Genomic DNA, 26,830 nt, shown 5'->3' with positions numbered 1-26,830 from the left:
TCTTCCTTATAAAGAATCAGTTTTATTTTTCTTATATTTCAATTTAATTGCAACAAATGAATAAAAAAGGAAAGGTAATATCTTAGAATATGTAATGATGTAATAAAACAAATGATTCAAAAGATTTTTAAATTCCATACATATAATAAAAGAGCTAGAACTAACTTCTAGGGGTAGTCAGTGCTCCAGATGGAACTATCACAGTTTTTAATATCCAAGGCACTTCAGTTTTCCACAAACTTCCCAGATTATATGAGTTACCCTAGATGCTTGCTACCGTCACTTACTGCCTCTTGGGGACCCTGACTCAGTAAGTCTGTAGTAAGACTCAGGAATTTATATTTTTTAAAACTAACAAGGTTATCTTATCAGTCCATTTGGGGAAACATATGTCCAGCTTGGTGCTTAATTATTTTGTACAGTTTCATCTATGGGCACAGAGGTTTCTTTTTCATTTCAGGATTATTGCTTTATAAATTCCTTTAAAATAGAAGTTTCACAACTGTCATGAAATACTAGATACTTTAATGTAGCCAGTTTTGTTGAAATTCAAATGACCAGGCTTCTGAAAAAAAAGGAAACTAACAGAAAATTAAATAGGAGGCATGTGTCAGTGAGTTATTAGCACAAACTTATTTCTGCTCACAGCTATAATTTGTAAATAAAGATTTAAAAACGCATGCCCTTGAGCAAAAGAATATATCCCGCATTTCTTAAAGTATGATCTGCAGAGCCCAGCTTCTGAAGATATTAAGAGTATCTTAAAAATATGTTTCATGGTTCAATGAGGTTGGGAAAATCAAAGTTAAGGGCTGTCTCTGTTACATCCCTGTAAGTTAATGCAGTTTTGAATCTGTAGTTAAGAGGATGTGATATGTATCAAAGGACTCCACTGGTTGGCCCCTTTGCTCTACTTCTGCTGCTCACTTCATGTTTTCTCCCCCAGATAAGTGTTTTGGTGAACAGGCTTTGGGGACATCTGTTCTGTGCTGTCTTACATCATTTTGAAAGCCCTTGTTGAATTTAGAATCTTGATTATGGCCAGAATTAGAACAGCCTGTGATGGATAGTAGGTGTTCAAGAAACGTTTGTTGAGTTGTCACATATTTTAATGAATGAATGGATCCTTTCAGTGGAGGCATATTAAGAGTCTAATGACTTCCCCTCCATAGAAGGGCAGTAAGAGCAGTTAATGTCAGATAGAGGCAGTTTGGGATGCTCTGTTCACATTTTCCATAAACTTGACCTAAAGAGTAATGGAGCATTTTTTTGGGGGGGGGCACCGAGGCGAGTTTTGGGAGGAACTGTGTTATCAGTGGCAGAGCATAGATGATCTTTATGGGTAAGATTTGGGATCTGAAAAATTTACAGTGCAAAAGAGGAAGCTAAAATGAGAAGCATATTCAGTAATAATAATACAACGTTTTGGTATTCTACTTTTGGTTTTTGCCTTAATTACTTGCTAAACTATTGATTTCCCTGTGTAGCTACCATGCTTCTAAGGTGATGCTGAAATGGCAGGATTTTTTCTTGATAGACTATTAGTAGTGATTATCCTTATTTGTTTTCATGTATAAAATAAAAGGAAATGCTCTGCTAAGGCATTCAACTTGACCAGAGGCATAGTTGTGTCTTACTGGTATAGTGTATGGGAGGTGATAATTAAGCAATGCTTTTGTTGCTTCCTCAGAAAGATTGGTAAAAATGTGGTTTGTGGCAAGAAAGAAATGAGGAAGTCACTGTTCTTAAAAAAATGCCCAAAGAGGTACTGTGTGTTTTAATGTATTTTTTCCCCAGTTAATTACCATTAGCACATTACCTTGAGAGAAATTATGCAGCAATATAGCAGGGATATTAAGGTCAGACAAAACTGAATTTAAATTTTTGCTCAAATGCTGTGTGGGCCTGGACAAGCTTTACTATAAATTACAATGATGATAATAACCCCTCCTCACTGGAGACTGTATGATACTGTATACTGTACTATATACCATAGTGATAAGGCAGTGCCTGGTGCATGGTAAGAGCTCATTAAATAGTAGCAATGAATAATAGCTTTGTTCATGATAATTAAGTAACAGCTATACTAATGTTAAAAACTACTTTTCTTAGGACGCCTGGGTGGTTCAGTTGGTTAAGCTTCTGCTTTCAGTTCAGGTGATGATCCCAGATCCCTGGGATGGAGCCTGGGGGCTGTCTGCTCAGCTGGGAGCCTACTTCTCCTTCTCCCTCCTCAGCTTTCCCTCTTTGTTCTCTCTTTCTCTCTCTCTCTCAAAAGAAGGAACAAACAAACAACCCCCCCCACCCTCCCCCAAAAAACTACCTTTCTTAGTTTATCTCAAAAGTCTGGCTAAACACTTCCAAAGTAATATATTAGAGAGGATTTTAATTAGCTATGTTTCCAGGATTATATTCTTAGGAGATAAGAAGATAACTCTGGTGTAGTTCAGCTTAAATGGATCCACTCAAAATAGTACACAAAAATATTAACTTTTAAATAGGCAAAATGCCAGTTTAAATATCTTTAATTTTTTTTTATCTAATTTTAAACATGATACATCCTTTGCAAGCCATTCAGAAGATTTAAAAAAAAAAAAACCCGAAAGAAATGGAATAAAAGGAAAAAAATGGAATAAATGAAACAAAAAAGGAAGGAAATAAGTTTTTATACCATAACTTAGATTATCCACTGCTAATATTGTTCAGTTTTCTTAATGTATATATATGTTTTTATGTGTATTCACAAATAGTCACACATCATACACACATTTACAGTACAGTCATTAACACACAGTCATGCTCACTCACATCCACACATTCTTACTAACATTCATACATATTCATACATCTTGTATCACATTTATACATATGCATTCAAATGTACATTTAAAGGAAACAACATTTTGAATTTATAGCTATTCACTTTTTCTTTAAGAATATATATTGGTCATTGTTCTATTTTAAAACAGTTGCAAATTATTTATGTTTTTATATTCATTTTATAGATAACCTATTTAATCATTCCTCTTTTGTTGTGTTTTTTTATTAGTACATTATTCTGGTTAGAGAAGTCCTGTGGGTCATTGCAGACAATTTGGACAATACTAAGGAATAGAAGAGAAAAAAAAAAAAAAACAATTCATTGTTCTTTCTCAAGGAAAAGAACTTTGGGACTGTGTTAATGTTTTTAATGTGCCTATTTCTTTTCTTTTTTTTTTTTTTAAAGATTTATTTATTTATTTATCTGAAAGAGAGATAGAGATTGCAAGTAGGCAGAGGGGCAGGCAGAGGGAGAGGAAAGCAGGTTCCCTGCCGAGCAGAGAGCTTGGTGCCGGGCTCCATCCCAGGACCCTGAGATCATGACCTGCGCCGAAGGCAGAGGCTTAACCCACTGAGCCACCCAGGTGTCCCATAATGTGCCTATTTATTATAGAGTTAATATAATATTTTGTATAGTTTTCAAACTTTGAACATTCTTTTCTTATATAACATTCCTTTTTAAATTTTAACTATTTTCATGAAGTTGAATATTTATATTTGAAAGTTTTCTATTGTAAATTACCTCATGCTAACATTGATTATGTTTAAAGATTTTACTTTATTTTGGTAATTATACAGTATTTAGCATTTCAGAATTGTCTTTTTTCACTCAGAATAATTCTCTAAAAACTCACCAGAGTGGTGGTTATCCAATGTTCATTCCTTTTTATTGCTAATTACCAAGTAGTTCATGTAATGAATGTATCAGAGATGGTTTGTTTAACTATTCACCTACTAAAGGACATCTGCATTGATCTGTTTTTGGTTGTTACAAATAAAGTTATGAACATTTGTATGGATGTTTGTGTAAACATAGTTCTCATTTCTGTAGGATAGATGCCCAGGAGTGAAACAACTGGGTCATGTGATAGTTTTATGTTTATTTTTTTGAGAAATGCTAAACTATTTTCCAGAGAGAGTGTACCATTTTATAGCCCATCAGCAGAGTATGAGTGACTCTATCATTTGGTGCTGTCTTTTTTTTTTTTTTTAGATTAGCCACTCTGATAGGTTTCAGTGAAATCTCACTGTGGCTGCAACTTGCATTTTCCTAATGGCCAATGATGTTGAGTGTCTTTGCTCGTGTTGATTTGCCATCTGCTTAACCTTGGTGTAATGTCTGTCCATGATTTTTGCCCATTTTCTAGCTGGATTGTTTGATTTGTACTGTTGAATTTTGAAAGTTGCTTATGTATCTTAAGTCCTAGATCTTTGTCACATAGGTGATTTGCACATATTTTCATCCAGTATAGCATATCTTTTCATACTTTTAACAGGGTTTTTCATAAGTGCAAAAGATTTAATTTTGATGAAATTCAGTTTACCAGTTTTTCTTTTTATGGATTATATTTTTGTTGCCAAGTCTAAGAATTCTTTACCTAGTCCTAGATCCTAGAGAGTTTCTATTTTTTTTTTTTAAAGTTCTAGTTTTCCATTTTTGTCTGTGATACATTTTGAATCTTGACTCTCTTTGTATTCCCATTAGCACTAGCATTCTCTGTTTTTTCCTTTAATATACCAAACATGTAAGAAACATATTTGTCACGATAATCATCTGGTTGGAAAGAGGAAAATACATAGCAGTCACTAGTTCAGAGAAATCCTGAAATCCCACTGGGAAGATAGTATGCTTGTTCCTTGAGTAAAGCTGCCTCTTGGGAGGCGTTTATTGTTCTCTGTTGGTTTTTTAGTCGTCTTTGGCTATATTTGAAGAGGGCAAATGGAGGGCATATTCCTTGTATAGTTAGAATCTCTATCAGCCTTTTTCTTACCGTAGAAATTTAGGAACTAAGGGTTATTTTCATACTCATTCAGTTATAATCTGTCTGAGAAGAGGCTGGTGGTTCATTTGGTGATGCAACAGTTTCAGAAACCAATTTGTTATCTCATTGGTTTGGGTATATGTGCCAATAGCCATACTCATGGTTTTGTTGTAGGTCTTATCTTTCTTAACCTCATGCCTCTCTCTGGACTTAATTAAGCATATCAGACTAATGGGAGAGTAATACCCTTAGGTACTTTTCTCTAAGCAGTATTTTCCAATTAAAAGTACTTGCTTGGCACCATCTTAATCCATTTAATGGTATTAACAGTGAGTGTGGCCTTGTTTTTATCCTTGACATGGTCTGTTTTAATTGACCTTTGTTACTCACAAAGGACTTCTGAATTTTATCTTTTATAGGATTTGGATGAGAAGCAGTTGTCTCTTCCAACTCTGAAGTCTAATCCTATTCCCTTTCATTCCATCCAGAATGCTTGGCACAGATCCACTGATCACCCACAATGTCATTACTGTCATTTATTTAGGTTATTGGAAGAGGTCAGAAAGGCAACGACCCATAAATCTCTGTAGGATGTTAAAATATGTTACTTAAAAAAGAGTTTCAGCACAAGCTTGCACTGTTTTTTAGCGTATTATTAGGCAAAGGGTAGATAGTTAGTAGGTATTTGTTGAATGAGGACCCCCTGTAATGCACAGAAAAGCCTGCCACATTGAAAAAGAACAGAAGAGAGGAAGGAACTCTTTCAGAAAGTTAGTGAATAAATAAATTACAGGATTTCTTTATTGAAATGATTCTGAGGATCTTGAGTAATACTAAATTGTTCATGTGGTTTCTGGGATAATGTGAAAAACACTTCTTTCTTGAAAAATTATCTGTAACCATGCCATTTTCTTTTCATAGATTGTACTTCCTATTATCTCCATTTTGTTATCAATGTGGTCATGTTTCTAATTTCAGTTTTATAAGAACAAATAATTGCTATAATACAAAATATTTTACCTTATGTCTGAGTTTTTAAGATAGACTCAGTGGTATTAAGAAGTAATCATAATAACTGAGTATAAAATATAAAATATTGGTCCTTTTAGCTTTGCTAAATATGACATTTTCTAGGATATAGTTTCTGTGACCGAATTCTGGTTACTTCAAACTGAAATATATTCTCTAGTCTTAATGTAACATATAAATTTCATTTATTACTATTCTTAATCTATGATTTCTGTCTGTTATTTTTCATATTAATCTGTTATATTCTGACATTTCTAATTCATTTTTTGGTATTTATTCTTATTTTCCTTTTGTTTACTTTATTACTATAATACTTAGAGGCTATAAATTTTGTATTTGTCAGGTTTTAATTTTTTTTTTTTGTCAGGTTTTAATTTTTATAGTATCCATTACTATTATTGCTACATCAGATAGAATTTTTGGGGAATGTAGGAGTTATAATTTGTTCATCATTTTTGGTATTTAATTTTTAATATATTTTTAAAATGTCAATTTTTAATACATTGAATTAACACCCAGGGCCTTTTGCTATGAAATTTAATTGATCTTATATTCTTTTTAAAAAATATTATTTATTTATTTATTTGAGAGAGACGGAACAGGTAAGTGGGGGAGGGACAAGGGGCGAGGGAGAGAATCCCCAGCAGAGTCCAAGCTGAGCACAGAGCTGGATGCGGGGCTTGGTCTTTTAATTCCAAGATGGTGAACTGTGCAGAAAACAAGAGTCACATGCTTAACTGACTGAGTCATCCAGGTACCCCAAATCTTATGTTCTTGTGGTAACCCTTGTTTTTTGAAAATTCAAAAAGACCTGTAGGATATAAGTTGTATTGATATTCTTCATTTGTCCATCCAGATCCTGGGGCTATGCTAACCTTCAGAGGCAAGGTCAGCTCCATTACTGATTGAGTTTTAGAGACCAAATTGACATATTTAAGTGGGAAAATTCTAAGTTTTATGGGCAGAAACCCAATCTGAATCAATATTATAGGGTTTCACAACCCTTTTACTAATTCCCAGACCTAAGTTAGTTCATAGATAGAGTTCATTATTGATAAGAAGGCTATATATCTTTGAAGAGCTTTACAACAAAGTCAGGAGAATATGATGCTTCTCTTTCCTTAAAGAGGAAAGAAAGAGCTTCCTCCTACCTTAAAACGTTTTATCCAGTGTTGAGCGGGAAGGGTAGTATTCATATTCAATGGAGATGGTTAGATAATAGCTCTGAACTCATCTGATCTCTGGAGTTCTAGAGTAGTGCCATGGTCCACTGATAAGAAAGGGACTTAGAGAGGTCCAATAATAGACTTGGCCCCAAGCTGCTCTAGATCACAGTGAGAACCCATCCTGTAATTTTTCTTAGTCTTAGGATATAGAAAGGGGATAGATATACTAGCCTGAAGAATCTCCACAATGGTTACCTGACCTGTGAATTGAGATATATTATTGTAGGAAGAAATAATTAAAAACCCCTGAATGAAATAGTAAACTGGAAATAATACGGTATTCTTAAAAGGATTGTAGAGTTTAGTGATGCCATCAAGATTTGAAAGATACCAGGGTGGTAAGTCCTACTACATTCTCACTTTTTTTAATGAATTTGGTGTAAATGCATGATAAAATCATGGAAAATGACTTTAGACCATTGTAAACATAATCAAAATTATAACTTTATTTTTTTATTACTTTATAATCATGGAGTATACATAATACTGATTATAGCCATGTTTCCAGATTTGGTACCTTTTCTAGAGCAAATTGACATAGACTCTGATATCTAATATATAGTTATTGATCTGGCACACGTTTTGTTTCATTTTTCAACTACAAAATAATCAAGATGACTTGCTTTTCTATAGAAGAACAGGAGTACATCACTATTCTCTTATATCAGTCCTGCACACTCTTTTTGCTCTTTGGTATAATATGGTCTAGAGCAGTGGTTGTCAACTGAGGCCAGTTTTTCTTTCTGGAGAACTTTTTGATTGTTATGACTGTATTGGAGGATGCTACTGGCACCTAGTGGGTAGAGGTCAGGGACACTGGTAGACCTCCTACAAGACCTACAGGAGAGGCCCTTCCCCAACAAGGAATTACCTAGCCCCAAATTGACATTTGCGATAATCTAGTCTAGAGGTACCGTGATCATCTTACTATCCAACAGAATGTCTTGCTGGACCTTATATTGATGGTATTACGCTAACTGGACTTGGTCAGTTAAGTATTTATTTATTTACTTATTGTATTTTAGAAGCCTCAGTAAAATACATGCATGCTAGAGAAAAACCACAAAAACATCAAGAGCCTACCATAACAGTATGGCCAAGGCCATGTTATAGTACCCTCTTCGCACATTCCACATTCTGCACTTGCATAGCCCTTGGTGTATCTTTTGGGATTTGGGAAGCATCACCGACCTCATTTAGATACATTAATCTAACATATTTATTAGGTAATGCCTAAGATTGCCAGAATTGAGTAGGAACTGAAAAAAGGTAAATTTCTTACAGCAGTATAGACAGTGTTTTTGGCAGAGAGGAAGGGTGTCAGAAGCCTCTGACAAGTCTTCACAGGGAAGTCACCGTGAAGACCCCAGGTTTTTGTAGTAAGACCATGTTTCTTCTTCTTATAGTAGTCTCCATTTGAAAAGCGGCTCTTGGTTTGCCACTAGATGTTGGTATGTTAGACGTAAACATGATCATGATCTGAACTCGCCATGATGAAGCATTGTTATTTACTATAACAAATAATAAAATTAATCATGTGAAACAGTATTTCTTATTAAATGAAATGGTAGATACAAGTAGGTTTGGAAAGCACAAGTAACTATATAGGCAAGCATCTCACATTTGTAAGCTGCTTGTTTTTATTGCCTTGTAGATGGATGTAAAGATATTTTTGCCACTTGTTAATGCTCATTTGGACATATCCTTTGTGGAAGAGGTTCTCAATGAGGAACAAAAGATGGTCTGTGCAGGGAATGTCATTCAGTGTCTTGTGGAATAGTACCATGTAAAGAGTGGCCATAATGATATAAACATGGATCCACAATCATGCCTTTCCCTCATCAAGACTGGTCTGTTTACCCCCACTGCAGATGGACTGCTTAATTTATTAACTCTAGGGGTGTGTCCTGAGAGCTTCTGATATGCCAGCTTTTCCCAGGGCAACCAATATACCCAAAGGTTAAAATATATCTCTACTAGTTGCAAATTATCCTCCTAACTTAACTATATATTCTAGATAGGAATTTCTTCTCATTGCTCTCCATGCCTCTACCAACACTCAACATTGTTTGACGTACGGAATACCTTATTCATTATAATTATATTCTATACAACACCACTTCTGACCAAGAAACTTATTTGCAGCAAAAGAGATATAGTAACAAAGTCGTGTGCATGAAATTCACCTGCATGTCTTACTCTGTACCCTAAACCCAGAAACAACTGACTTGCGGGGATGGTGTTCATTGTGTTGTAATTTGTAGAACAGAATTTTCTTAGAACGTGATACATGTGTTAAATAAGGCAGAAACCACTCTGTTTTGCTGGATCCTTTATAGACAGAATGCATAGGTAAGGAGCTAGAGAGTACCAAAGGACTAGTGCCTCTTCTTACTGTATCTAAAATTCCATTTATGGAATTTTTGCTTTCTGCCTTGGTCTTGTTGAGTCCTAGCCTCCAGAGATAAAAAGCTTTCATCAGATAACCCAGTCATTATTCCCTTAAAGTCAAAGCCTAGACTGTACCCTAATTATATATATATATATATATATATATATATATATATATATATATATGTGTGTGTGTGTGTGTGTGTGTGTGTGTATAAATATATTTATATTAAACAATCAACAGGAAGAGAAGATGGTCACTGAGCTGGCAGAAGTGATAGGTCCTAGTTACTCAGGGGAAATTGTGTTGTTTCTATACAGTATCTCCAAAAAATATATTTTGGACTGAGGGAATTTACTTGAGTGCCTCTTAACACTCCCACACTCAATAGTACTTGTTAAAGGATAACTATGGCAACCAAACAGAGATAAAAGAGCTGAAGACTTATAAATGCTCTGTAAAATCCTAGACCAGCTGAGGTACAGGCAGGAGGTAAAGGGAACAAAACCTGGATGATAGGAAAGGAAGCAATGTTTGTCAACTTGGTCTTTCTGACCAACTCTAGAAGGAAGAACTATGGAGCTTGTTAATTGTCCTGCTGTTATTTTCCTCTGCCTGTTACATGAAGACCACTGATGAGGACCAACATTTTAGTGTTGGTTTCAGGTAGGATAATAGCTGGATTGACGTTACCCCATGATGATGTTTTGGTGATAGATTCTTGTGGATTTCTTGTGTTGAAGATAGTGTTTCTCATCTGGACAAAGATAAAAATGGATGCTAAGATACCAAAAATACCCCACAAGAAATGGATAGTCCTGAATGGATATTCTCTGTTTGTCTTTCCAGATCTGTCATTCATTTTATCATCCAGTTTAATAGAGTAAGGCCCATGGACTATGTTGCCTTAGTACTTTGCTACCAGGATTCTTGTTGGGTTTAGCCAATGGGAGTTTGCATATTGGAAAGAAAGAGGTCGTAGTACTTACTTACTTTCCTGGTATGTTCCCCACCAGAGTTGGAGCATAAGTTACTGTGTGCCTTTATATAACTAAGCTACAGTTTTTGTAGTGTTTTGGCAGCTGCCTAGTGGTACTGGCACTTACTATTTGTTCCCTTTAACTCTGTCTTTGTAAAAAATCCATACCCATAAAAAATGTTAATTTTCCCCCAGTTATCCTTTTTGTCTGTATTCTACTTCAATCTTCTGTGATACATTAAAAAAATGCATACATATTTTCTAGCCTTATCGTCTTTCAAAAAACATTTTGATTTAACATTCCTCTTTACAAGTGACTTTTTTTTTTTTTAAGATTTTATTATTTATTTGAGAGAGAGAGAGAGAGAATAAGAGAGTAGGGGGAGGGGCAGAGGGAGAGAATCCCAGGTAGACCCTTGAGCCAAGCACAAGCCCATGGTGGGGCTCAATCCTATGACCCTGAGAACAACACCCAAACCCAAACTAAGAGTCAGAAGCCCTAGTGACTATGCCACACAGGCACCCCCCAAATGACTACTGTTTTGAAATGGAGTAGTGCTAATACTTTATAACAAATTGGGAAACTTTGTATTTTCTTCTCTATACAGGAATAGTTTAAATAATATACAAGGGTTGATTGTTTTTGGTTGAGCTTTGACATAAATTCTCCAGAAAAAATATTTAGAGGTAGACTTCTGATTCCCATTTCAATTTATTCCAGAATCATAGATATATACAAATTTTATATAACTTAAAGTCAATAGTTTCAAGACATTTTCAAATTTCTTGGTATAAGATTATACATAGAGTTTTCTAATTTTTAAAAAAGGGTTTTATGCCTTTGTGGTCATTCCTATGGGATTCATGGTGTGTCGGATTCTACTTTTCTTTCCTTTTTTTTTTTTTTTAAAGATTTTATTTATTTATTTGACAGAGAGATTGAGAGAGAGTACAAGTAGGGAGAGTGGCAGAGAGAGGGAGAGGGAGAAGCAGGCTCTCTGCTGAGCAGGGAGCCTGATTCAGGGCTCAATCCCAGAACCCTGGGATCATGACCTGAGCCAAAGGCAGCCACTTAACTGACGGAGCCTCCCAGGTACCCTGGATTCTACTTTTCTTATCTTGTAGTGAGTTATGGCCACTTACTTTAGAAAAGTAGATTGGCTGTTAGAAATTATATTAAGTTTTTCTCCTTATTTTATGTTGATAGAAACCCTTATAGAAATGTTTTGAATTTACATCGCAAGCTATTTAAATAACCAACTAATTTTACTTTATGTCACCATTAACCATGCGATGAATCTGTTATGTACTTAGGCTCTTTAGTCATAGAGATTTTGGAAGTAGATAATCTAATCTTGATTTTGCCTATCTGTAAAATGTGGAACGTAATGGTACCTCCTTCAAAAGTTGTTTCTGGGAATTAGATAATACATGATAGGTAAGGATCTTGCATAAGATGATCACTATTATGGCTGTTAACATAAGTGAGGATCGAATGTAAGCAAAGCATGATAAGCAAGAACCTGGTGAGTCATACAGGCAGTTAAATCAGGGTTCATTATCACTGAATGGAGAAAGAGAATAGTAAATAAAGATAGCGTTTCCTTTGGGCAATTTGGGAGACGTGGAAATTGAGCTGGACTTGAACAACGGATAGGATTACAGTGGGAAAAGCATATGGTGTGGTCATTTTAGGAAAGGAATATAATGTTGAGTGATTCTCATGTTTTAAGCTTGATAACTAAAAAACATAAACATACAGGGAAATGAGGCAGACAAGATGGTTTTTTGAGAATGATGAGTTCTGTTTAAGACATTTAAGTTAGAAATTTGGCATTAGAAATATGGTTCTAGGGATGCCTGGGTGGCTCAGTCGGTTAAGCAGCTGCCTTCGGCTTGGGTCATGTCATGATCTCGGGGTCCTGGGATAGAGTCCCGCATTGGGCTCCCTGCTCAGCAGGGAGCCTGCTTCTCCCTCTGCCTGCCACTCCCCCTGTGACTGGGGGAGTGAAATCCCATCTCAGCCTGCAGCATTCTGCCCTACCCTTGGCAGCAGGATGGGCTCAGAGGAAAAACGTGATTTCTTAACGCCCAGGTTTTGAAGGTAAATGCCTGGGGAGAAGCAGGCTGTGAGCCTCTGAGTGGGGATGAGGCTTGGACTAAGTTTGATATTTAACTTATAAATGTCCAGGTATATAGATTTTCATTTTCTCCTTTACCTTTAGTATCTGCACAGGTTAGTGGGTAGGACTGAACACTGGTTTGTCCCTTACGCAAGTTCTAAGCCTTAGTTTTATTGGCCACATTCCCTCTGCTCATGAAGAGCGCAGGCACTCCCTCTTGTGGTGTACTGTCAAAACAATGTTTTTAAATTAGTGTTGAATGTGTTTTGCCAGGAATTGTTTTACTTCTCATTAGATGTTGAAATTATGGGTTCAGGCACTTTCTTCAACTGATAATACTGCAGAATTCACATCATAGGTAAACCTAGCTATTTTAAAAATCTGTTTTAGAACAGGTGCAATATAATAAATTATTTAATATTACTTAGGATGAATAATCTTCATGTCTCCAATGGCATCTCAGAATGAAGTATTTCTTGGTAGGCTGAACTGAACCCTCTAGTAGTTATTGTTTTTGTTTTTTTCAGGAAGGGGTAATTCCTTGAGATTTATAATGTGTTTATTTGTCTTTTGCCTTTATACTTGAATGATAGTTTAAGATTTATGAGTCACCTTTTCTTTCACTGATTACTTTTTAAAAATAATTTCCTTTGCTTTATGAGATATGTTGCTCTAGAGAAGTCTGATGCCAATTAAGTGTTTTTTATTTCCCTCTACATAAGTGACTATCTTTTTTCTTGATGGCACAAGTGTTTCTTCATCTTTAAAATCTGTTAACTTTATAAGGGAATAGTCTTGAAAGCCCTGCATCAAATTTTCCTGGGGTGCCTTATGCCTTTTAAATTATAGATTGGTCTTCATTTATTTCAGAAAAGTTTCCTAAGTTTTACCTCAAAGTATATACTTTTTCCTATTCTGGTTGATTATGCACATGTTTGATTTTCTTTGTCTGGACCTCATTTCTATAATTTTCTCTCAAATCTTTTAAGTCTTAGTTTTGGTTTATTTAATTTTGTTCATATTTCTCAAGTCACGGATATGTATTCTCCTCATAATTCTTAGAGTCCTGTTTTCTTTTGCCCATTTTGATGTGACTTTCATTTCTATGGCAGTTTTCATTTTATTTCATGTCTTGCCTTGAATTTTTTCCATTTATTTTTTCTTCTCTTATTCATCACATTTATGAGCTTATTCAATCCTCATTTTCAGTTTTTGATTTTAAGAAGCAATTGTTATGATCACTTTTAAAGCATGGAATTACAGTAATTTAAAAATCTACATCATAGTGACGTTTTTGTGGAGACTATTCTGCCATGTGTTTTGCCTTTCCTTTTTGGTTTTTATTCACCCTTCAAGGAAGCAAATTCTTCCTTGGTTAACTTTTTGTAAGATGTTTGTATTAGTTTTTTATTGCTGCAGAACATATTATGCAAACTGAATTTGAAACAGCACAGTAATTCTTACTGTCTCTGTGGATCAAGAGTCTGGCACAGCTCAGCTGGATTCTCTGCTCAGAGTCTGAAACTCAGGGCATCAGCTGACTATCTCATTTGCAGCTTTTCAGAAGCTCCTTTTCCAGGCTCATTAAATTGTTGAAAGTAATGGTTTTGGTGGATTGTTTAACTGAGATCTCCATTTCCTTGACAGTCATCACTGGGTGTTGCTGTCAGCTTCTAGAAGCTCTCTGCATTCCTTGGCATATGGTCATCTCGATCTTTAAAGCCAGCAATAGCTCAGAGAAGCCCTCCTTGACTTCAAACTTTTCATCCCTTTTCTTCCAGACTGCCCCATTTGTTGGCATATAATTTTTCCTGGTATTCTTGATGATTCAATGAAATCTTGTCACTGTTTGTATTTCTCTGGTGTTGATTGTGGTATCTCCTCTCCCACTGATGATTTCTTTTTTCTTTTTGATATGTGTGGCTAGGGGTTTATCAATTTTATTAATTCCTTTAAAGAACCAGCTCCTAGTTTCATTGATCTTTTCTATCACTTTTTTTTTTTTCCTGTATCATTTATTTCTGCAATAATCTTTATTCTCTCCTTTCTTCTGCTAGCTTTAGGGTTCATTTACTGTTCCTTTTGCAGTTCCTTTCGGTGTAAGGTTAGGTTGTATATTCGAGATTTTTCTTGCTTCTTGAGGTAGCCCTGTATTGGTATATCCTCCCCTCTTATGACGGCTTTTGCTGCATCTTAGAGGTTTTAGACCATCATGTTTTCATTTTCATTTGTTTCCATGTATTTCTTCTATTTCTTCTTTAATTTCCTGGTTGACCCATTCATTCTTTAGTAGGAAGTTCTTTAACCTCCATGTATTTGTGGTCTTCCCAATTTTTTTCTCATGGTTGACTTCAAGTTTCATAAAGCTGCGGTTGGAAAATGTGCATGGTCTGATCTCAGTCTTTTTCTCCTGGTTGAAGCCTATTTGTGACCCAGTATGTGGTCTGTTCTGGAGGATGCCTCCTGTGCACTTGAAAAGAATGTATATTCTGCTGCTTTAGGATGAGATGTTTTGAATACATCTGTTAAGTCACCTGGTCCAGTGTGTCATACAAAGCCATTGTTTCTTGGTTGATTTTCTGCTGAGATGATCTGTTCATTGTTGTAAGTGAGGTGTTAAAGTTTCTTACTATTATTGTGTTATTATCAATGAGTTTCTTTACGTTTGTTATTGTTTCATATATTTGGATGCTTCCTAGATGGGGGCATAAATATTTACAATTGTTAGATCTTGTTGGATAGATCCCTTTATTATGATATTGTGCCCTTCTTCATGTCTTGTTACAGTCTTTGGTTTAAAATCTAGTTTGTTTGACACAAGTATGCCTACTCCAGCTTTCTTTCTTTCTTTCTTTCTTTCTTTTTAAAGATTTATTTATTTGACAGAGATAATGACAGTGAAAGAGGGAACATAAGCAGGGGGAGTGTGAGAGAGAGCAACAGGCTCTCTGGCAAGCAGGGAGCAGACGTGGGGCTCAATCCCAGGACCCTGGGATCATGACCTGAGCCAAAGGCAGACAATTAACAACTGAGTCACCCAGGTACCCCTCCAGATTTCTTTTGATGTTCATTCTCCATCTCTTCACTTTCAATCTGCAGGTGTCTTTAGGTCTAAAAGAGTCTCTTATATGGGAAGCATATTAGATGGGTCTTATTTTTTTTTTTTTTAATTCTGTTACCCACTGTCTTTTTTTGGAGCATTTAGTTCATTTACATTAAGAGTGATTATTGATAGATTTGAATTTAGTGCCATGGTGTTATCTATCAGGTCATTGTTTCTGGAGATTTTCTCTGTTCCTTTCTAGTGCTTGTTGCTTTTGGTCTTTCTTTCCAACTCAATGAGTCCTCTTTAGTCTTTCTTGTAGGGTGGTTTAGTGGTCATGAACTCCTTTAGTTTTTGTTTCTCTGGAAAATTCTTTATCTCTCCTTCACATTCTGAATGACAATCTTGCTTGATAAAGTATTCTTGACTGCGTATTTTTTCCCATTCTGTATGTTGAGTATATCATGCCATTCTTTTCTGGCCTGCCAGATTTCTGTTGATAGGTCTGCTACAAACCTTATATGCCTTCCCTTGGAAGTTAGGGATTTCTTTTTGCCTTGCTGCTTTTAGGATTTTTTCCTTTTTCCTGTGTTTGGCAAATTTTACTATTATGTATCTTGGTGTTGGCCAGCTTCTGGTGATTTTGGTGGGAGTTCTCTGTGCCTCCTAGATTTGGGTGTTTGTTTCCTTCCCAGATTAAGGAAGTTTTCAGATATCATTTCCTCAAATAAACCTCCTGCCTCTTTTCCCCCATCTTCTTCTGGGACTCCTATGACATGAATGTTACTATGTTTTATGTAGTCACTGAGTTTCCTGTATCACTGATTTGTTTCTCTGCTTCTTCCATCCTTGTGCTCATTACATACATTTGGCTTTGCATCTTGGTTATAGCATTTTTATTTCAGCCTGACCAGTTTGGGGTCTTTTATCTTTGTGGTAAGGGACTCCCTGGTGTCTTCTTTGCTTTTCTGAAGCCCAGCTAGTATCCTTATGATTGTTGTTTTAAATTCTGGGTCAGTCATATTACTTAAATCTGTTCTGATTGGATCCCTGGCCATGACCTTTTATTGTTATTTCTTTCTGGACGAATTCCTCTTCCTTGGCATTTTATCTAGGTGTCTGTCTTCTTTTCTGTGTTAAGAAAGCCTGCTATGTTTCCTGCTCTCGAGAGTAATAGCTTTATGAAGAAGAGGGCCTGTAATCTCCAGGACCTGGGACATTAGGCAGTGTTTCTGGTGTATGTTGTGTGCACTCTGTTGCCGTGTTTTGGCTGCTCTTTCCCTCAGGTCATTCTTCTGCAGAGTTTATCCTTGCCAGCAGTGGGAATGTTTGGTCCTTGTCCAAAGTGTGGAGAGTTTTAACCAGGTGTGTTATGGGCTGCTTGTTAAAAGGGACTGGATCCTGTTTCCACTAGGGCTGAAGCTTTGCAGCATTCTGTGGTCAGTGGACTTCATGTCTGTGGGAGGTTCATCCCAGTCTCCTGGGGGAGGGGTGCTGGGTTTCTGCTGCTCTGGTTCTCAGGCACACTTGCCCTTGTAAAGAATCACCTGCACAGCGCAGGATGGTGGGGCTTTGTGTAAGCGGCTGAGGCCTTCACTGTTGGTGCTGTTCTGCTTGCTTAAGTCAGCCCATGGTGATGTGGGACAGAGAAAAATAGTGCCAGCCCCCTCCCTGGTCTTCACAGTTTGTGCCTAATGCTGTTTGGGAAGCCCTCGCAGAAGAGGGGTCACTCTCTCCTTATGTATCCCAGGCATTCCTCAGGTCCCTGCCTTCACCCTATCTGTGTCCAGACTGTCTGCCTTCCCAGCAGTGCACTGCACTGTGTTTTATCTTAGGCATGCCAGCTGACTTTCAAAACTCTAAACTTTAGGGATCCAGCTCAACACAGACTATGTTTGGTCTTCTGAAGGAGGGTCTCCCTACGCTGTGGCTGGTGCCAGTTTGTCCCAGACCAATTCACAGGAGCTTGGAGTTCAGAGAAAAGCAGAGCAAAAAGCTGGTGTCCAGAGTAGCTGCTTTCAGTGGGTGTGTCTGTGCCCCTCTGCTAAGGGCAGCGCAGTGGTGCCCTCTGTCATATTTGTCCCCTGAGATGTAATGCCACCTCTCCCACATGCACTCCAAGGAATAACTGTCTCCCCCAGTTTGTCCCAGGGGGTCATCATATTACGATATCTGCTTCCAGGCCTCTGCTCTCCCCCATCTTCCTCCTCCCCCTCCACCCCCAGAAGCACTATTCTGCTGGTTGGGCTCCACACTGACAGTGGCATGGATTTCTAAAACTCCAGTTTTTGAGTTACACTGGTTGTGAAAACTCAAAATAATCCGTGCCTCTCATTTTCCCTGGTATTGGTTTGGGGGAAGTATTTTTCATGTGAGATCCCCTGCATGCTGTGTGCACTTGCTCCCTTTCTCTTTCTCTCAGTCTTTCCCTCTCTCTCTGTCTCCACTCTCCATCATCAGGGTTCCTTCCTCCTCCCCAAAGTCACTGTCTCATCTCCATGCTAACCACCTTCCTTGTTGTGGCCTTTTCTCCCTTTAGCTGTGCATTTCGATTTCTCCGTTCTCTGATTACTTGGGTGTTTAGAATGATTTGATTTTTATCTAGCTGTGTTGGAGGGAGGAGGCAAGCATAGGATCTTCCTACTACTGTGGGGTCTTAACCCCACCTCTCCAGGTTGGATTCTTTCACTTAGCAATATGTATTTAAGATTCATCCAAGCCTTTCTGTGGCTTGATATGTCATTTCTTTTTATCAATTCTAAGAAAAGCAGTAGAAATTATTCAGAAATAATATAGAGAGTAATATATTGGATATAGTAGTTTTCGTAAGTAGATCTTAGGCCTTGTTTACTTGGGAAAAATGATACAAGATGATGTTAATTGTTACCAGGCTTTTCATGTAGTTCTGTGAAATAGGTCATAACTGGGATAACATGTTGGTATCTCAAAGCCTAGACAACTGAAGTAATTACAAGGGATTTGGTCCAGAGAAAGACTGCAAAGATCAGTCACAAAAAACAGTATCCAAAAGTAAACCCATACCCAAGACATTTAATTTGGTTAAATTTGGTTAATCAGACAGAATACTACATTCCAATTTTTTCCCACTAAACTGTATTACATATGAATTAAAAATACAGTTGAGAAACACAAAAACCTGAGTTTGAATTGTGTTGGGTCCACTTGTACACAGGGTTGTTGTTTTTTGTTGATAAATATAGTACAGTACTTACTATAAATGTATTTTCCTTATGATTTTCTTAACATTTTCTTTCCTGTAGCTTACTTTATTGTAAGACTTTAGTACCTAATACATGAAACATACAAAATATGTGCTAATCAACTATTTATCAGTAAGGGTTCTTTTCAGCAGCAGGCCATTAGTAGTTCAGTTCTGGGGGGAGTCAAAAGTTATACATGGATTTCTGACTGTGCAGGGACTAGTGCCCCAACACCTGCGTTGTTCTGGGGTCATCTCTAAAGTAAGAAAAATTCTATGGTAAAATCATGTTAACTTATGTGTACTCTTGGAGAAGGCAAGACTTTCATTAAGTCAGATATCAAAGTCGGAACCTAGGAAGTAAATTTGAAAAATTTATAGAAAATATATGCAAGTGGCCAATAGACATATAAGAAATGCTTCATTGTATTGATGATCCTAAAAAATTGAATAAAAAAATATGTACACGCACATGTGCATGTATTTGTTTAAACAGAGAGATTGGAAGTAGTTTAATTTTATTATGCAAAGTGTTGCTGCATTGCTGGTGTGATTGCATATCTGTTTACTTTTTGATAAGGCATTTGGCAATATCAAAATACAAATATTTACACACTTTGACCTAGCATTTCCACTTTTTAGAAACTGTACTACAGTTAGGCTTGCATAAATATGCCAAGGAAATTTTTTAAAATGCTTGTCACAATATGTTTGTAATGACCTAAATATATGTACAATATAATAAGAATAAATGTTATGTTACTAATTATTATGTGTAAGTTGTGGATTAAGATATACGACATTTATGCTATGGGATGTTATGGCAGCCCACAAAGAAATTTAAATACAGTTAAATTCCAACATCAAGGATGTCAGCACAAGAGTGAAATCTGGAAGTTGTTGAGCATGAGAATAGTATGTTTAGTATGACAATACTTGTGTAAAAAAAAGTAAATGGATATAAGATGTGTGAATGTGTGAGAAAATATCTGAAAAAAAAATAAAAGGAACTGTTTGTTGGCAGTGGTCATTACCTCCATCTGAGTTACAGGGGAGAGCATCAGGTAGAGGCAAGCAGGGGGAAGGGAGAGTTTTGTATTTCTCTTCGTCTCTTTCTGTGCTATTTAAAATTTACTTAAACAAACATGTTGAAACCTCATGGACTACTTCCTCTGGGGAAAAAACAAACACCAGAACCCCACAGCATACCCACATGGTCAAAATATCAAGTAGATTACTACAAAGAGATATTTCTCTACTATAAAAAGAAATGGGAAAAAAATAATAAACCAAGAAATACGTGTCAGTAGATTTAATTGTGCAGGGTATCAAATAATAAGAGATCATTCTTAGTACAATCTGCTACCTCCAGAAAAGTGAATATTGAAACCAGAAGTCACAGGTCAAATGTCTGACATGGCCAGGAAGGTAAGACAAATAATGCAGACTTGGCCTGGTTATGAATATAAATTATCTGCTGATTATCTGATAATATAAATTATCATCAACCTCGTATAATAGTCAGATTATAAAAGGGCATATTATAGGGTATATTTTAAATTGTAGGGTATATTTTACATTTTAAGTTAAAAGAGTAAGTTTTTTACATGTAAAATTTACATCTGAAAATCTGATGACCATGGACCAGTTAAAGAGTCTTCAAGATTGGTGCTTTGGAGGTCTTACTCATCTCACTCTTCAGGAAGTAATACATCTTGATCTGATATTAAGGAAATGAAAATCATCTAAGGCTGTTGTTAAAATGCAGTTTCCTGGATACTACCAGCTTCAAAGGGAAAGAAGGTGCTGGGAATATATTTTATCAAACACTTTTATTCATTAATATTATCAGGTGAGTTTAGGAAATATGGGTTTACTATAATTTCCAGACTTTGTGATTTTTAAGATTTTAATGAAATCTTAAAAGTAACAATTTTTCCTTTGATGATATTCAGAAGAATATTCTATAGGGCCAAAGTTTGCTTCAAAAAATAAATTTAGTAAACTAGTTTGAGCTATAAGAAAGAACTAGACATAACTTCAAGTATTATGGCTTTGTAGTGAATATTAAGAAATTACCATTTTGACCAAAATGTCATATAACCTAAGTACGCTTTTCACATGTGTTCAGGGTATTGATTGATAATTCAGTATGCTGGTCATACTATATTTATGACTTGGAAAGAAAAATAAAAGCTAGTTTTTTTGTGTTTTGTTTTGTTTTTCCCATTATTTGAAAATTCCTTCCCAGGCACAGCTTGCTTCAGTTGTGTTTATTTCAACTTACCCCCAAATTTGTTAATTTTGATTGTTAAAGTAACGTTTCTCAGTTTTATTTTACATTGCTAAATTTTAACATATTTCTTAAATTTTCTTAAGTAATGTATATATTTTAAGAACAGTTTAATCAAAATGAAGTGATTGAAGGAAATAAAGATGGTTCTGTTAGGCAAGTATAATTGATAAAAATAGATATTTCAATTTTTAGCCAAATTTCCATAAATTCACAATTTAATTTTTTCCTCCTCAAAGGTACTTGCATAGCAACAAGGAATAGAACCAATTGTAACTCTTCAAATTCTTCGCTTTCTAACTACTTGTATGTCTTCATCTTGGGACAACTGTTGCTGGGAACAGGAGGAACTCCTCTCTATACCCTAGGAACAGCCTTTATTGATGAGTCTGTGCCCACACACAAATCTTCTCTCTACATTGGTAAGTTTTCTCTGTCCTGTTGTTTCAGTAACACTTCATTTTATTGCTTGTTTAATTTATAAGTAAAAACATAATAGAAGCTTATTTAAAAAGTTAGTTGTAATTTCATGGGTCTTTCCATTAGATTCCCAATAGATGGCAGATATAGCAATATTACTGTTTTTGTTTCATTATTTACTGACATATGTCCTTTGGTTGAATGCAGTTATGAATTTTGTTGACTTCCTGCTCTGTTTCCTGTTCTTGGCACCCCAGCCTTCCTAGAAGTGCCATCCAAGCAGTAGGCTGTCTAGATTACTTGAGTTCTGGCTAATTTACACAGGGTGGGGGATGGAGCTCTCCCATTCTACCTGATTTACTACATCCTACATGGACCTGACTAGAATCCACAAAAGAAACGACAAGATAGTACTAAAAAATCTGTGGAATTTTTCATTTCCGATCAATCCTTTTTATATATGGCTCAATTCATGGGGGCAGGGAATCTAATTTTTGGTAGCTTAAATTTTTCTTAAATTCCTTCTCTGATACTCTTGCAGGGTAGAGCTTACTAGGCTATTCATAGCCTGGCCTAAAATGACTGTGTTTCACATTTCATTTTATCAGTTTATTATTCTAATAAAGGGGGCTGTCTTAGTTCTTTCAGTCTGCCAAAACAGAATATCCTAGACTAGTTGACTTATAAACAATAGAAATTTTATTTTTCACAGCCCTGGATGCTGAAAAGTCTAAGATCAGGGTACCCACAGATTCAGTGTCTGGTGAGGCTCCTTCCTACCTTACAGACAGTTTATCTCTTTCCTGTGTCCTCACATGACACATGGGAGGACAGGGCTTTCTGGAGTATCTTCTTATAAGGGCACTAATCTCATTTATGTAGTCTCCAGTCTCATGATGTAATCTGTTCCAAAGGTCCCACCTTCTCACACCATATTAGGGATTAGGTTTCAACAGGAGTCTTTTGTGGTAGGGGGGGTAGGGAGAACACAGACATTCAGCCTATAGCAAGAACCTATTGTCATCGTCCCTGGAAGTCCAATGCATTCAACATAGCCCTGACAGAGACTATTAAATCTACGTAGGCTCTTCCATAATGTGAAAACGACTACACTTCTGTTTATTTTCTGTACTCGTTTGCCTTGGTCTCTCAGCAAGCTCTGATTCTCTCTCTCGGATCTCCCAGCTGATCTGTACAGCTTTTCTTGCATTTGCTAAGTTAACAATGATTTATTTCAATTAGCTAGTGGTGATGTTTTCCAGTCTCCCAGTTCAATAAATTTCCTTTCTGAAGTGCTCTTCTGATCAATACACCTGATAAGGCAATTTTAATCTTTATGTTTTGATAACACACAGAATAGGAAGTTTTTCAAAAATTATTTAAACACGGTTGGTGGGATAGAGGCCCACAGGACCATCCCAGACTCCATAAATCTGTAGGAAGACTGACTCAGCATAAAATCATACTCGTAGCTATGGTTTATTACAGCATAAGGAAACCAAGCAAAATCAGCAAGGGGAGAAGATGCAGGAGGCAAAGTACAGACAAAAACTGGGTGCAGCCTGCCAAGATTTAGCTCCCCCGAGCGGAGCCATACAGCTTGCAATTAATCCTGCCGGCAGTGAATTTGAGATATATATATATGTATACATACATGTATGTATTTGCTAAGTTAACAATATATATCTTAAAAAATTTGAGATATATATATATATATATATGTATACATACATACAAATTTAAAAAATTTGAGATATATATATATGTATACATACATGTATGTATACATATATATATATCTCAAATTTTTTAAATCACAAGTTCACTAGAGATTCAGTGCCCAGGGATTTTATTGGGGGTTGATCCTATTGCGACACTCTGCCTTGCATCTATCAAAGTTCTAGACTCAAAAGGAATACAGGTGGTCAGCACATTGTTTATGCAAAGCCCACACAGTGAGTCACCCTTATTAGTTGTGGAATGGTGGCATCCCTCTGGACAGTTAAATCCCAAACGCTAGTCAAGGGCCAACCTTGCCAACATGGCTTTCTAAAGTTAACAGTCGCAGGCCTCTATGTTAAGTCTTTCCTATACTATAGGAACTCATCAAATGGCAGTTTTTTTGAGTAAAGGAAAAAAACAAAAGCAATAAAACTGCAAAACTCATTTTAGTTTTATCTCTTATTTTTCTGTTATGGAAGATATAAATGCTTATCTTAATCACAGTATCTTAAACGGTTCTTTTCACTTTCAGATAACCATATTTTTCACTAGATACTTAGGTTTTTTGCATGAAATCCTTCCTTTTTTATAACTTTTAATTTCCCCACTTTCAAAATCGTCCACCGTTCTTTCTTTTAAAACAACATCTATTACTGATAGCATACATTCTTCTATGAAACAATGAAACACATTTTGTGCATAACAAGGCAAAACGGGCAAAATGAAAATGGTCACAATCTGCTCCTTTTTAGAATGAATTTGTGACATACCTATCTTCATGGACTTTTGCAGGTCATTCACTCTTTATTCCTTTATTTCTTTGATGCTTTCCCTGGGTTTCCCTTTGTTCTTTCATTGAACATTTTAATTCATTTAATGTTATTTTGTGTTTAAATCTTTCATTTTAACCTGTGCTTCCTAATTGTTCCATGTTCTTATTTCTTGCTCTTTTTTTCTTTCTTTTGGATAATCTAATATTATTTGATTTCTTCCCTCTCAAATTCCTAGCTATATGTTATTTTATTATTCATCTACTAATGACCTTATATGTAAACTTGATTTTATGAAATTCTAATATTAATTGATACTTTTACCACATACCTGCTCATCATAGATATCCTAGAATCCTTTAACTAAAAATAGTCTTTTTAAAATGCTTTTCCCTGATGAATATTTTCACTAGGAATAGATGACTAGTTGGCCATTGATTTTTTTTTTTTTTTCAGTACTTTAAAAATACTGTTCCTTTGTCTTTTCACTTCCACTGTTTAATATAGGTTTGCTCTTTGAAGATTTTTCACTTTGCATTTGATTTTCATTGGTTTTATTTATATGATGTGTATAGGTGTAAAATTCCTTTTATTTAACTCATTGTGTGGATTCTTATGACTTCATAAATATGTTGTTTGGTATTTGTTATTGGCTTTAGGATATTTCCTATGATTATTCATTTAAATATGACTTCTATCCTATTATCTCCTCTCTTGGGACTCCACTTAAATGTATGCTAAAACTTTTAAAAAATGTATTCTTCATATCTTGTTCTTTTCTGTATTTTTTACCTTCTGTTTATATTTTTTGTGTTTCTCGGTAAGTTTTTACTGACCTAATTGATTTGTCCAGTTTGGTAATCCTCAGTTCAGTTTTGAGTAATCTGCTATGTATCTCTTTCATTTTAACTCTGACAAAGGTGTTTTATACTATAGTTTTTTTTTCCAAACCCCACTCTGTGTGTTTTTTTAATAAATTACCAATCTCTGATATATTTGGGAATATGATTTGGGATCCCCTCTATGTAACTTCACAGAATTAGTTTATTTGAAGCAAAGCTGTACTTACTTAGCGGGCAAGTCTACTTCTAACTCACCCTTACTTTTAGAGTATAGCTTCCTAGGTGCCAATATAAAATGTAGGATGGGGACAGTTTATAAGGTATAACTCCCAAATTAGCAGCACTGAACTGCAACTTTGGTGTCCCTACTTCCTAGAGACTAGCAAGGATTGCTAACCTTTCCAGTGCCTTTTGTGGAATCAGCAAATATGCCCAGGAAATAATCAGTCCCAGTTTTTTGGACCTTTCCAGAATCTTGGCTCAGTGGTCCTTCAAAAAATCATCTTGCATGACCTCTACTTTGGAAACTTGGTCAAGTACATAGTCATTTTTATCATTGACATATGCTTAGCTTTGGGTATGATAGATTCTGGTCTTTTGTGTATGTGAATGAGAATCTTAACAGTTAATAAAAAATTCAGAAGGTGGTAATATATAAAGATACTAATGTAAGCATAATTTTTTGCAGAAATTTAAATGTTACATATGGCAAAATTTTAAATATCCAAGAGAAATAAGGTCAATTTAATTCTGCTACAAGTAGAAATGGAAGATTTCCTAAGTGCATAGTTTAAATTAGTGGCTTACTTTTATGAAACAGGCTAATCACCAGGTCCATGTTTTAAAATCAGCTGTTGGAGTGCAAAATACATATTGCTTTTAGAGTATGTACACAGTAGAGAAGGCTTCTCATTTCACAGTATTTTCTTCCATAAGAATTGTAAACAGTAATTATCATCATCCAAAAAGTAGATGTACTACCTCTTGCTGCCATTTAACAGAATGTAATTTTCCTTGAATTTATAGTTGTTGGGTTTATTGAAATTATTATAGTCTAACAACTTTTACACTGAATTACATATATATTTATATTTAAAATGTATTTTATAGTTGTATTTATTTTAAAAATATTTTTAAGCTCCTTGACTTAACAAGTGGTACCATTCAGACTGTATTCTTTTTTACCGAAAATATGTGTAATTTTGTTGTAATTCTAATCATTTCAATTTTTCTATTGTAAAATATATCTTTCTGTACTACGGTAAGACATTCATAGCATGTACAGTTGACTATTTTTCCATGTCTTTGTTCTTCTAGGAATTGGCTATTCTATGTCAATATTAGGCCCTGCTGTTGGCTATGTGTTGGGAGGACAGCTGCTATCCTTGTACATTGATGTGGGTATGGGACAAAGGCAAGGCATTATCTATATTTTTAATTTAAATTTATTTTATTTTAATAATGTTAACATCATAGAACATTTCCAAAGAATTTCCTCAGCTAGAGGGAGGGATTTTTTCAGGAAAAAAACCTGAATACACACAATTTTTCTATAATGTTTTAGCTGCATTACTTCCTGAATTAATGCTGTACCACCTCCTAGTATAATGCATTTATTCATAAATAAGGATGCTTAAAAGTTACCTGTGAAATTTTCAAAATGCACATCTAGGGCCCCATACATTATTCAGAAAGAAGAATTTAATCAAAATTGGTTGTGCTATTAGTAGGTTTAGCTGGATATAGATAACCTGAAAAGCCTCAAGAGTTTATGATCCTTAGACCAAGTTCTGTAGTAGTTCTGATATGGTCGTGGGAGTCACAATTGTGTGGTTTTAAATGTGGCAATAGAGGATAATAATAGGTAATGTTTATTTATCCCATACTATTTTCTGTATGTCATAGGTTTTGTGTGTTACTTTATTTTACATACCACTTAATTTAATCCTTTTAATAATCCAATAAGTAA

General features: G+C 35.6%; 1 protein-coding gene across 1 annotated transcript in view; it reads left to right on the top strand.

The window, feature by feature from the left end:
- SLCO4C1 (solute carrier organic anion transporter family member 4C1) overlaps nt 1-26,830 on the top strand; it is a 71,094-nt gene that overhangs the window by 9,630 nt on the left and 34,634 nt on the right. Inside the window, exons 3-4 of the mRNA XM_059175559.1 lie at nt 21,347-21,529; nt 26,179-26,275. Of these exons, the coding sequence (XP_059031542.1) occupies nt 21,347-21,529; nt 26,179-26,275 (280 nt within the window). The remainder of the gene's footprint in view (nt 1-21,346; nt 21,530-26,178; nt 26,276-26,830) is intronic.

Source organism: Mustela lutreola, chromosome 5, assembly GCF_030435805.1.
Source record: "Mustela lutreola isolate mMusLut2 chromosome 5, mMusLut2.pri, whole genome shotgun sequence".
NCBI classification, from domain to species: domain Eukaryota; kingdom Metazoa; phylum Chordata; class Mammalia; order Carnivora; family Mustelidae; genus Mustela; species Mustela lutreola.
This window is presented reverse-complemented; position numbering and strand designations above follow the sequence as displayed.